Raw genomic sequence first — 13,462 nt, forward strand, 5'->3', positions numbered from 1 at the left:
GATTTAAGACTTAAACACTTCACTTATTTCTATTTATAATCATTTGTGGAAATCAGTACATTGATATCAAAACGATAATATCATATCCCTTCATGAAACTGATATGTGAAAATGTAGCTCACAAATATACTACTTACAATTCAATTATTTCCTTGACAGAGTTTCAAATTAATTTTGATTTTGATTTTAATTTTAAATTTAAAATTTTATATGCACATTAAATATAAAATATAAAATATTTTTCAAATCGAAGATGATAGCGATGAAGATAACGATGACGACGATGATGATGATGATGATGAAGATAATGGAGATGATAATGATGAGGATGATGAAGATGATGACGACGATGACGATGATAATGACAATGACGATGACGAGGATGACGATGATAATGACAATGACGATGACGACGATGATGACAATGACGACGATGACGATGACGACGACGAAGACGAAGATGAGAACGAAAGTGATATAATCAGGAAAAAAATTACTCGTAGATTTAAATTAAAAAGAATTCCAAAAGTACATCGAACTAAAAACTATGACGACGATGATGATGATGACGATAATGATGATGATGACAATGACGATGACGATGATGACGATGATGACGATGATGATGACGACGACGACGACGACAACGATGAGGAAGATGATGATAACGATAATGACGATGACGATGACGAGAACGATGATGATGACGATGATGATAATGACAATGATGATGACGATGACGATGATGATAACGATAACAATGACGATGATGATGACGATGACGATGATGACGACGACGACGAAGATGAAGACGATAATGATGATGACGATAATGATAACGATAACAATGACGATGATGATGATGATGATGAAGACGACGATGACGATGACGATGACGAAGACGATGACGACGATGATGACGATGACGATGATGAAGACGATGAAGTTGTTAAAATTAGAAAAAAATATATTAAAAATTTAAAATTAAAAAAAACGCCAATAATTCATCAAGCTAAAGAACTGTGTTCTGGTCAACTTTTAAAAAAAATAGGTAACAAATAAGTATTGGCTTTGAATCTTTTGTTTTCGGTTACCCCAAAGTCCATTAATGAAATTCAAAAAATTGAGCTCAATATATGCTATTTCGTTTATTATATATTTTTTTCAGAGAATATATTAAATGTATTTTTTAATTTAAATAATTTAATTTAAATAACAATTTAGTTGTTTTTAATTAAACATATATATTTAATTATATATTTAAATTATGGTTTTTTTAAATAAATTTAATTTGAATTAAATTATTAAATTAATAAATACTTTTTCAAACGAAAATGTGTTGATTTTGCTCAGTTTACTTAAAGCTTTAAAATACCCTTAATAGTCCCATTTTACATTACTTGAATTGCATATTTTTATAATTAGAGTAGAAAAATTTAATTACTTTTGAACACATTCAGGAAATACTACATCCGATCAAAAATAATATTCTTAATATATAAAGTATGAGATTTACAAATACAGTACCGACTAAAAAAATGTATTTGAAATAATATTTGAGAATGAAAAACGAGCCCGTAGGATCTTTTAATTAAAAGCAATATATTTATGAAAGCTAGAACAATGGAAAATAGCGATTAGTTACCTCGGGCGCTATATGCTGCACCAGAGAGAAGTCGAGATTATTATCGCAAATATGTATAAGTTGTAATTATTTGTAAAGTGCAATGTGTATAATATATAGATATGTATATATATATACATAAACACAAATTATCTACGAAAAACTATAAAGAGAAATTAAATATATATATATATATATATATAAATAACAAAGTAATAGTCTGATACATACAAATAATGCATTATCAGTCCTCATGCCATTACTGATACTTATATAGTATAAACATATATATTTTAATTAAGTGTTTAACAGTTAGATACAAACAAATGGTCTCTCTCTCTCCCTCTCTCTGACTTTCTTTTTCTTATCTCCCAGTGGAGCGTAGGGATTCCAAACAAATTGTGTACTATAACTACGAAAATAAATTGATTTATGATTAATAAATTATGATTAATAAATACATAAATTGATCAATAAATAAAAATATATAAAAACATTAATTTATTTACTGGATGTGGTGTTTCACTGTACTATTTTTACCCTTCATAGTTCAATACCCTTTTTAAGTTTTTTTTTTACAATAATGAAATTAATTTAAAATAAGTATAATCATAGCTGACACAATGTTTTCTTTTAAAGAAATAATTATTCAAGAAAAATCTTAATTAATTAACTATAAAATTATACTTCAATTTTGTTTTGTTTTAACATTTACAAGAACTGTAACTTGTAAAAATTTTACGTGATTGTTTTCTCAATTCATATTGTTATTAAAGCTTTGATATTATATATACATAAATTTTATTTTTATTAATTATATAAAATACTTTAATTTATTGCAAAAACAACCAAAATTTAAACATATTTATCTGTTAACATTAATTATAATAATCACTACAAAGAACTGAACTTTTCTAATTGTAAACAAATTAAAAGAGAAAAAAATAAAAATTGTAGTTTAGATTGTGATAAGTCAAAGGTCACAGGCATCAAAAGCATTTTGTCAGTTATTAGTTAAAATTTAAAATAAAAATTCTACGAATTTAATTTATTTAATTATCATATAGACGAGCACGCTTTTATATCAAATCGCAAATAGAACTTCAAAATATATACTAACTTTTTCTGTGGTTTCTTTCCTCTAAATAATATTTATCATGATATTGACTTGAAAAGTACCAAAAGTACTTAAGACTATGGAAAAATTTAATAATAAAAATAAAAATTATCATTTCGTGTATATTTTCTATTGTTTTTTTAAATAACTTTTACTTGTTTGTATAAATAATTTTTAAAATAAATTTAATAAAAGCAAGTTTGATAAGAAACAATCTGACAAAATGTTTTTGTTTGTTTGCACACAGATGACGAATGTTTCTATGTTGGATTGGGTCATGAAGGCCGTTCAGCTAAACGAGGCAACAATTACGTTCCCAACGACTATAAACCATTCCAGTGTTGTCCAACAAAATTGGAGAAATCAACGAAAGTTCCTAAAATGACTGCACAACGCATCGGTCACAGTGCTACCGAGACTGGCGGCAAGCGTTCAGGTCAAGGTAATTTCCAATTTTCTTCAAGCGCCGATGCAACTGCAACAAAAAAAACTAAAACTTCACCAAATAAAGTAAATAAAAAAGATATTAATAAAAATAACGATAATGACGATGATGATGATGATAACGATGATGATGATGATGATGATGATGATGAGGAGGTTGAACAATTAGTCAAAGTTAAGTACAGCAAAAAGGGCTCCTCCTCCTCCGCTAAAAAATCAACGAAAACTAATGAAAAATCAACAGCCGCTGGTAGTCCAGCAAGCAGTGGAAAATCAACTAAAAAAGCCACTGGCAAAGAAGGGGGAAGTGATAAGATTAATGTGAAAACTGGTACGTTTAGTTTTGGAAAATACATTATTTGGTAAAAGGATTACTGTGGAAATATAGTAAGCCGAGTAGTTAGAAATGAAAGAATAAAAGTACTTGACTTTGGTCGATTAAATTTAAAATAAAGAATGTAACTGCAAGAAAAAAAATTTCAAATAAGCCAGTAACTATATACATACATATATATACAGACGAACAAGAATATAAGCAACATAAAGAAAACAAAAAATAAAACAAAAAATAAAGAAAATGATACAGAACAAAAGCCAAGAAACACAGCCAAACTCTTGTACTAATTTAATTAAAAAATATTTAACAATATATCCCTTTCCTGTGTTTATTTGTTTGTATATTTTTCTCTTTTTCTCTTCTCTTTTTTGTGTCTTGCAGGCATTAATTATTTGCATAAACGATTAAAAAATATATATGACCTCCTTTTTCAGGATATCTCTCTGTGGGAATAAGGAATCAATATAAAAATTAACAAAATTTAATGTTATGATTAACTGTATAAATCATATAATATTTCAAAATCCCTAAGAACCTTAATTCAAATAAAAATAAAACCTAAACACATAAATATAACACTTTAAAAACAGAAACTAAATACCTTAAATAATCAGCAACAAGAGTTAACGATTTCTTCCCGTATCAACACAATACTACTACATGAAAATTATAAGAATCTGAACCTGTGCCTGAGCCTATACCTGAATCTGAATATCTTTTATATCACGCATGGATAGAATTTTTGATACTGCCAAGTTATTATGGATTACATTAAAGAGTCATACCACATTTTGCCACATTATGCCACATACAACAACAATAACGTGCCGTATTCAACATTCAACCGTCCTATTTGAATCCCTCAACATCCTTGGAGTGTGCAACTTAACAGCCCAAAATCAATTAATGTACAATAAACTACATAGACCTTAGTGTATAATACGTATATGTATTAAAATTAATTATGTTAACATAGTTAGTTTCACATAACCTAACATAAGTTGTTTCATGTATGTAAAAACACTATCCTAACCCTTAAATTGTCATCAGCCAAAATGTCAGCTCCACCAAACTGCTTTCCTTTCAGTGTAAAATTTTTTATGCACCCAACAAAAAGTTTTTCTTTTCTTTTTATCAGTTAATAAATAATAATTTATTAATAAATTATTTTACATTTTTGCCGGTTATTTAATTAAATACAATAGAAAAACAATTGATAAAACATTAAAAAGAATATTGAAAGTAACTATAACTTGTTTATCTTTTTACTTTATTTTTTAATTTAAATTATTAAACAATAGTCTGTATTTAAGTTTTATTTTTTAACTTGTCTTAAATACAGTTTCTGATTTCCGAGTTTTAAATATTTTCACTATCAAAACATATAACTCTAAAATAACCGGCAAATGTACACAGAAAATATATCCGTATGAAAATAGATCTTAAATGTCTAATAACAACATAACTAATACATGTTTCCGGATATATCACAAATAATAATAATATAAACTTTATAGATGTATTATGTTAAAAAATGTAATGTTTTTAATTAAAAAAATTTTTTAATTTACGGAATTATGACTTGCTCATTGTTATGGGAAATTATTAAAATCAAATCAACGTACTCACTATCTTACATATAGGTATTACTGCAATTAACTTAAAAATCCCTACTTTAAACTACAAACGGTATATGTTGCAATGTTTATAACTGTCAAAAATTTTTAAAAGGCAGTGCCGTTGTAATTTTCTTTAGAAACAGGGATGACATACAATCGTATGGTAATAAAATCATATAAATTGCTATAAACGAAAAAAGTAATGAAAGTGTGTACGAAATTTAAACAAATGCAAGCCGTTTTTCCTATATGAAGCCAAGAACTCGTAGGATTGTCTCATTATTAGTGTGATACATAATAAATCTGTTAAGTTTTCTTATTGTTATTCTTTTGTTCTTTACAAATAATTTTTATTTTTATATATATTATTTTATTTAAATAGAAATTATTAATTTATATACTAAACAAACATAAAAAAAAATATTTTTTCATACTAAACTATAATTTGTAGAATGCATTTTTGGTAATAACGTTTGCTGAATTTCTTTGCATAATCAAATTTACTAACAATAACTTTACACAAATAAAACACTAACTTTACACAAACAACAAACAATAGATTTACTTAAAAAAAAAATAAAATAAAATTGTATAAATGCGATATACTATGCAACATAATTTGTGTATCGTAACCTTTTTCACGTAAATATTTTTCTCATATATATATAAATATATTTATGAATATGTACATGTGTATAAAACCATACTTAACACTTTTGATACTATTTTAACTTTACAATTTTTTAACAGTTTTAATTAAAAAAAAAATTAACTTTATTGTGAGGGAACTATTTTTGTATGTAAATTTTTTTGTAAATTTTTAAAACTCGTTAAAACTCGCTTTGATTATTATTTTTAAAAATACTACAACAAAAATGTACATAACAAAATATATACGTTAATTTGTTTAACAAATTATGTATGACAACAGCAATAAATACGTATAATAAGGATAATTTGTTGTCCTTTAGGAAATTTTTAATAATATTTAATATATATTTTACAATTAAATTGTAAATTACTTATGTAAAGAAAATTTTAAAAACTTTGTTATCGATATTTTTTTAAATATCGAATTTAATAGTAAATATATAATTAATATGTTATGTTTGTAGAGAAAATCTTTAAAATATAATTGTTGTTTTTCAAATTGTTTGTAAATTATTAGTGAAATTAATTTAAAAAATGTTATATCTATAAACAATGAATATATTTATAAAATAAAAAATCTGTTGAACAGCAGCGAAATAATAATTAAAAAACAATCACATTTTTTTATTCAACTTATTTTTTTTTTCGACAATATTTTTTTAATCTCAATCCAGAAATATATGTTACAAAATACATTAAATAAAAAGTAATTAAATAAATATTGAATTAATTTTTTACTACAATTTTGTTTTTAATCGCAAACAAAGAATAGAATTTACAAAATAAATAAATAAAGAATTGAATAAATAATTTAAAAAATAAAAAAAAATAAAATGCAATTAAGAACAAAATTATTATTATTTTTAAATATTTTCATGTGCTATAAAATAAATTATGAATTTAATCAATTCAATAAAATTATAAATGAAATTAAACTATTTCTGTTAAATTCTTCAATATATTACCGCATATAAAATAATATTGGTTGTTTTTGTTGAAATTTTAATTAAATATGTAAATTTTCTTATAATAATTATTGTTAACAGTACACTTAATTTTTTCAAAATTACAAATTGTAAGTCAATTTTATAAAAAGTTATATAACAAATTTTGCCGTTTTAAACTTTAGCGCCTAAATAATCTATTTATTATGAACAGAAAATCGTTATATATGGATTACAACACTACATTTTCTATACTTTTTTATAATATATAGTTCAGTTCACATCAAATAACAATAAAATATAATTGTACTGCCCAATTTTCCTTTTATCATCCTTACCTCACTTAATTAAAGTGTAATTTAATTAAGTTATACTTTAGAAACCAAAAATTTCATTGTCTCACTATTTAAGCGTTAATAGTTTTACTGTCGCATATATAATATTAAACTATATAATACATAACTTAAAAGAAAACATAATTTAATATGAGATTAAAAAATAGTTTAGAGTATACATATTTTCGTTTTAATTTCAATTTGCTTTTGTAAATTCATTTAATTATACAGACATATATGTTCACACCTGCTTAATAAATTGAGTTAATTCTAGGTTTCACGATCCGTTGTTGACTATCTTCGGCAAAGTAGAAATCTGATATCTAATCTGATTGCCTAATCGTAAAAAGTTTTAAATAAAATAAGTATATATTATTTATTTCTACAAGAAGTGTAGTTATTTTTCCGAAGAGTCTACTATTTTTACAGTGTTACCACCTCACAATTTTTACATCCAACAAATTAATTTACCAATTACAAATCTATCATGACTAAGACTAGGACTATTATTTACTGCTTTTCAATATGCTTTTTATTATTTTTCACTAGTAGTATGTGGGATATCCCATTTCCATACCACATAGCTTGTGATGCGTTTAATAATTAAACATAATTGACAAATAATTCCTTGTCTTTTCACAAGATTTAAAAAAATACTATACAACTCTACTACTCATTCTTACTTAGGTAATAATTCTAGCCTACATTATAATTTAGAGTAATGTTAGTTGAAATCGATCAAATACATATATTACAAGATTTTAAGGATACAATAATTTTCTTATGAAGCATTTAATAAATAATTTATAATATTTGAATAATATTATTATAATATTTATTTATTTAATATTTTATTTATCATAACTTTATGAATTAAAAAAATTAAGAATTCTGCATAATAAAAAAAAATTACAAATGTAGTACAATTCAGAAAATATCCACAAATAAACATATTTATATAAATAGTTTATTTATTTTTCATATAGTACGTTTTATTAAAGGTTCAATATCTTACATTAAGTCATTCGACAATAATAATCAATATAAATTTCAAACGTACTATACACACAATGGTCTAGTAATACTTTATATTTAAAAAGTACAGTATAATATACACCTGCATTAATATTATACTTCAGTTAAGCTTTAATCGAGAAATATAGATGGAATGATAATACATAATAGAATGATAATTTTTTGATAAAATACAATTTAATATTGGACTGAAACAACATTTTAGGGTTTATTTAGTTTTAATTCTTATTTTGTTTTTAAAAAATATAGATTTTACAATTATATTTCTAATTGAAATTATTTTAATATAATTATTTTAATTTTATGATAGAATGTGTAAATATTCGTTCATAAATGATAAATCACTTAGCAACACTTTAAAATTGAATATAGAAATACCATAAAAGAATACAATATTCATTAAAGTTTCAGAATAATCAGTTCTTCCTATACATAAACATTTATATAAACGCTATATATTTCATAATATTTGAAAGTATATAATGAAAATAGTATTTAAAGAATTTTAGATATATTTACTTACTAAAAACAAGTCACTTAATTTTTTTATGATTAATTTTCTTACATATATTTTTTACTCACTTTTTTTTACTTACTAAATTAAAAACTAATTAAAAATTAAAAGTTAAAATCTGCTCACAACTTATACAGATAATATCAAATTAACTATATATTTGATAATAAGCAAATAATAAATTTTAATAAATAGAAGTAATAGGTTTTTTTCACAAAGATTTAAATAAAATGGTACAACAGTGCGTATGTGTAACATAATTTCTGTGCACATTGTTTCTACAATTCAAACATTTTAAAAACAAATTTTATAATCTAAAAAAAATAAATATTAAATTAAAAATTTTTAATTTGTAAGTTCATACATTTTTATCTGAAAGTATTAGTTTCGAATTTAAATTTTACTATAGAAAAGTCCATAAATTTCATCATGTGAAAAACAAAATATTGTTTCTGCACTCCAGCACAAAAAAAAATTGAAAGATTGCCAAATTTAATTTTATTTTTATTGAAACCAATTTTGCGAAAATACATATTTTCAAAATGTATATATCTGTATACATAATATACATATATATATTAATAAATATATGTAAAATATTTTTAAACAAAAATAAAATGTTTATGGCGAAGCCACAGGTTGGAAAATTTTTCGCTTTTATAAAAATAAACATCAATGTTTACTCTACCAACAATAAGTATTGATTGATTGATTGACTAACTGCAGCTAATCAGGTGAATTTAAAAATAAATAAAATATTCTATTTATATGTTTTTAAATAAAATAATAAAATTTAATTTTTATACACTTTCTATTTTTAAATAATCTTCACATGTGAAAATCAATAAAATACAGGTAACATTGAGAAGAGCGATAATGTCTTCAAGTGGATATTGGAACAAAAGTCAGACGAAAGTATTGAATTTATTGATCGGGAAACATTATTTGAATATATCGATTCCAAAGACTTTTTGGCTGTTATATTTTGTAAGTAAATTATAGATGTGAAAATGTACAAAACAAAATAATAATAATATCTAATTCCATATGTGTATTTATAGTAAAAAACAATTTTTTAATTTATTTTTTGCGTTGTAAAATCAATGTTTAAGTGCATATATAGTGAAATGAGTGTTAACATAGAAATTTAAAAAATTTATAGTAAAAATTTTTTTAATACTTATAGATTTAGTTATAGTCTAAGTATAAGCACTTTTAATCATTTAACAAGTCTTATAGATACTTCGTTAACTACACTTCAGAATGTGATTTACTCGTATTTACTAAAAACTGTGACTGCTTTCGTATTTAACTCTTTATATTAATAATTTCTGTACTTATGTTTCTGTTCTAATTTGTATTTAACAAAATATGTGTATTTCAATTAAAAAAACAATGAATTATTCACACAAAACTGAACAAGAATCAATTATATTGCAGACAAGGAAGATGATCCCGATTCTCCACGTATTTTGCGTCACATTGAACTCATCGATGATGAGGCCGCTGAATATGGCATACATATTGTGAAAATGCATGATAAGCTTATGGCGAAGAAATATGGATATCGTAATCCACCTGGCATAACTTATTTCCGTAAAGGCAAACATATCAATTATGATGGTGATATCGATGATGAAGAGGAAATCTTGGATTGGCTTACAAGTCCAGCGAATATGGAAATGACTGATCACATTGAACAAGTAAACCGAAAAATGTTTGAGAAAATACGTAAAACATCAGATTATTTAGCTGTTATATTTCGTAAGTATTTTTTTTAATTAAATTAAATATCAGTATAAATCCTTTCAATAAAAATATAGATAGTGAAGAATGCAAGCAATGTCCACGTGTACTTGCTGAGGTTGAACACATTGATGATGAAGCTGATAAGGCCGGTATTGATTTTGTTAAAATTGATGATAAACAAATGGCTAAAGAATTTGGTGTCTTCGCACTGCCTGCTATAGTATTCTTTAAACCTACGTCTAAGGAACCCGTTATATATGCCGGTACGTTAAAATATGCCTTTAAGACTTTCTAAATATATATTGATTTTAAATACTTCACTTTCTAAAGGTGACCTGTATGAAGAAGAACAAATACTTGCTTGGTTGCTCACACAAAAGGATCCAAGTGGAGATGTCATTGAAGATCTTGAAGGTGAAAAATTAGTCAAGCTTATTGAAGAGTCTGGTGCCATTGCAGTTTATTTCTGTAAGTATATATGATATAATCTAATCACGGAATAACTTGAATATTTTGCAATTGTTGTATAAAATATATAAGATATATTTTTTTGATTTATCGTAAAATATCTTTTTACGATAAAGATAAAGTATCTTTTCAAAATAAAAGAAAAGAGCAGGATATCGAGAAAATAAACTTAAGACCTTTAAAATATAGAAAAAAAGTTTTGAAATAAACGGAATAGATCGACTAAATTCAACAAAAATGAGATATATGTACTTAAATAACTCTTCATATAGTAGCTTAATAGACAATAGTTTATAATAAATTAGTTTAGTAAAAAACAGAAAAGGTTAAACTGAAAAACTTTCATTCTTTGCAGACTATATTTTTTAAAGTTGGAGTTATTGCCTCTGCGCATATTCCTTATCAATCCCATTTCTAATGAGTAAAAATTTTTTTTCCTCTGGTATTATTTTATTATTTATTATATATTTCTTGAATTAAATCCAGGAAATAAATGTTTTAAATTAAAATTTTTCGTATATATATTTTAATTAACCATATTATAGGTGTTTATCTTTTTAAACTCATCTCCGATTTAGCTGAAATCTTTTTTATAAGCTTCTTTCATAAAATAAGAAGACACATATTTTGGGAAAATTTTTGAAATTTTTTTCCTAGGAGATGTGGACCTATGGGGTTTTACAATTACCATCGAACAGCTGTATCTCAGGTTCCATATATGATAAAAACTTGAAATTTGTTGAGTTTTAAATATAATTAATCAAAATTTTAAAAAACAATTAAGATTGTTTTATTTAAATACTTATATTAACCGTTAAAATTAAAACAAAATTAAACAAACTTTCTTTAAAAGCCAAACAATATAAAATAGAGAAATATTATTTATTGAATAGTTAAAATTTTATCAAATTACTTTTTATCGTTAGAAGGCTTTTCTTGTATAATTCAAATAGTATAATTTTGCAAATTACTTCGATTTTATTATATATATATACACTTAGAATATTAATTCTTCATTAGTATATTTTTTGTATGGATTCTGTATGAGTAAGAACACTTTTTACCACACATTTATTAAGTTAATTGTGATAGTGTGAACGGATTGTTAATTTTTAAAAGTAAAAAATATTGTTTAAAAATATATATTTTATTTATTGAAGTCTCCTTACTTTAAACATTTCTTAAATATCTGAATCTAAGTCTACGTAACTTTGTTGAGTATTCTTAATCTTTTCGTAAGTTACATTAATTTCCTAAATATATTTAATTTTGTTTTTTTTTATCTTGAAAAAGTTATCAATAAATACTGATACTATAGTTTAAAACGTTTTCTATTTTTGCTTTTACTAAGAGATTACTTTAATACTTTTTAATAAAGAAGAACAATACCGAAAATCTTTAATATAAATACTTACAGGTTGCTCCTCGTCCCTAATAAGTGATAATTCTATCCCCAAAGTAAATACATATTAATTTTCTCTCTCAATAGCTTATTATTTATTACGAGTTCAACAATTTTGAGAACAAAAAGTTAGAAATCTTGTAATATGTTAATGTTTTAATTCTACCACTTCTTCACCTTTTTTCCAAACTTTTGATGTCAGTTTAAAAAAGAAATGCCGACATATCAATCTTCTGAGCTCTTGAAAGCATTTCTAATACTTTCCAACACTGATATATTGATATAATTAAAAATGCCATATTAAATTGAAATCAGTTCTAACATCTATTGTTTAAAACTTCAATATATAGATCTATAAACGTATTCTATATATATCCTTTATATACGTTAAGACACAATAAAGATATGGAATATTGCTCAGACTCATAGTAATTACAATAAGTGTACATTTAATTATAAATATTTGAATTGTAATTAACAATTTTATTAATTCAATTAAATGTTTTGTATATATTACACTTTTAAAAGAAATTAATCTTTATAAAAATATATTTAAATGTGACTAACTAAATAACTTAAATTTTATTTATTTAAACAATTATATATATTCTCAACATCTATAAATATGATTTATTGTACATTCTGAAACACAATCTGTCATCGAAAATGGTTGGTTCATAATTCGTAAATAGGGAACAAGACACAATGTGACATATGCAGTTCTAAGGCAGCCAGAAAGGCACGTCTCAAGAAGGAAAAAGAGCAACAACAACAAGCCGGAGGTGCAGGTGCTGCAGCTGCCGCATTCGGAGGAGAAACAGAACAAACAGCCGAAGCAGCGGGTACTTCTGCAACTGTAGAACCAATCGCAAGCAAACATGAAGAGGGTAGAAATAAGTTTAATAAAATAAAACGAAAATCAGAAATTTAAATAAAAACTGATTTTGAGAAAGAGATTATCAAACTATAATTACATTAAGTATACTAGTGAAATGTTGTGTTATTGTGCATTACCACCAACAAAAGAACCATTCCAATATCATCATATTTGCTCCCTAAGCGGTTGGGTATTCACTGTGTTTCCTCATATTGATGTAGTGCTCGTACATATTGAATGTACCTATAATTGCTTTCGTATACATACCCTTTGCCTTATCTTGATATCTATACCAATTCCTACTGCCCCCTATACTATATTAATTCATATTCCCGCATATGTATTA

General features: G+C 24.4%; 1 protein-coding gene across 13 annotated transcripts in view; it reads left to right on the plus strand.

The window, feature by feature from the left end:
* The window catches only part of LOC119686146 (putative leucine-rich repeat-containing protein DDB_G0290503), a 46,235-nt gene that overhangs the window by 27,842 nt on the left and 4,931 nt on the right, over positions 1–13,462 (plus strand). For 4 of the 13 annotated variants that reach the window (XM_038100628.1, XM_038100633.1, XM_038100630.1 and 1 more), the window contains 5 exons: positions 9,476–9,607; positions 10,061–10,384; positions 10,444–10,632; positions 10,700–10,837; positions 12,932–13,126. In XM_038100628.1, the coding sequence (XP_037956556.1) occupies positions 9,476–9,607; positions 10,061–10,384; positions 10,444–10,632; positions 10,700–10,837; positions 12,932–13,126 (978 nt within the window). Of the gene's footprint in view, positions 1–253; positions 1,052–2,988; positions 3,517–3,903; positions 4,055–9,475; positions 9,608–10,060; positions 10,385–10,443; positions 10,633–10,699; positions 10,838–12,931; positions 13,127–13,462 lie in introns of those variants that run through there. The other 9 variants (XM_038100631.1, XM_038100632.1, XM_038100636.1 and 6 more) reach the window with 7 other exon arrangements.

The sequence above is a fragment of the Teleopsis dalmanni genome, chromosome 2 (assembly GCF_002237135.1).
Source record: "Teleopsis dalmanni isolate 2A chromosome 2, ASM223713v2, whole genome shotgun sequence".
In the NCBI taxonomy this organism is placed as follows: Eukaryota; Metazoa; Arthropoda; class Insecta; order Diptera; family Diopsidae; genus Teleopsis; species Teleopsis dalmanni.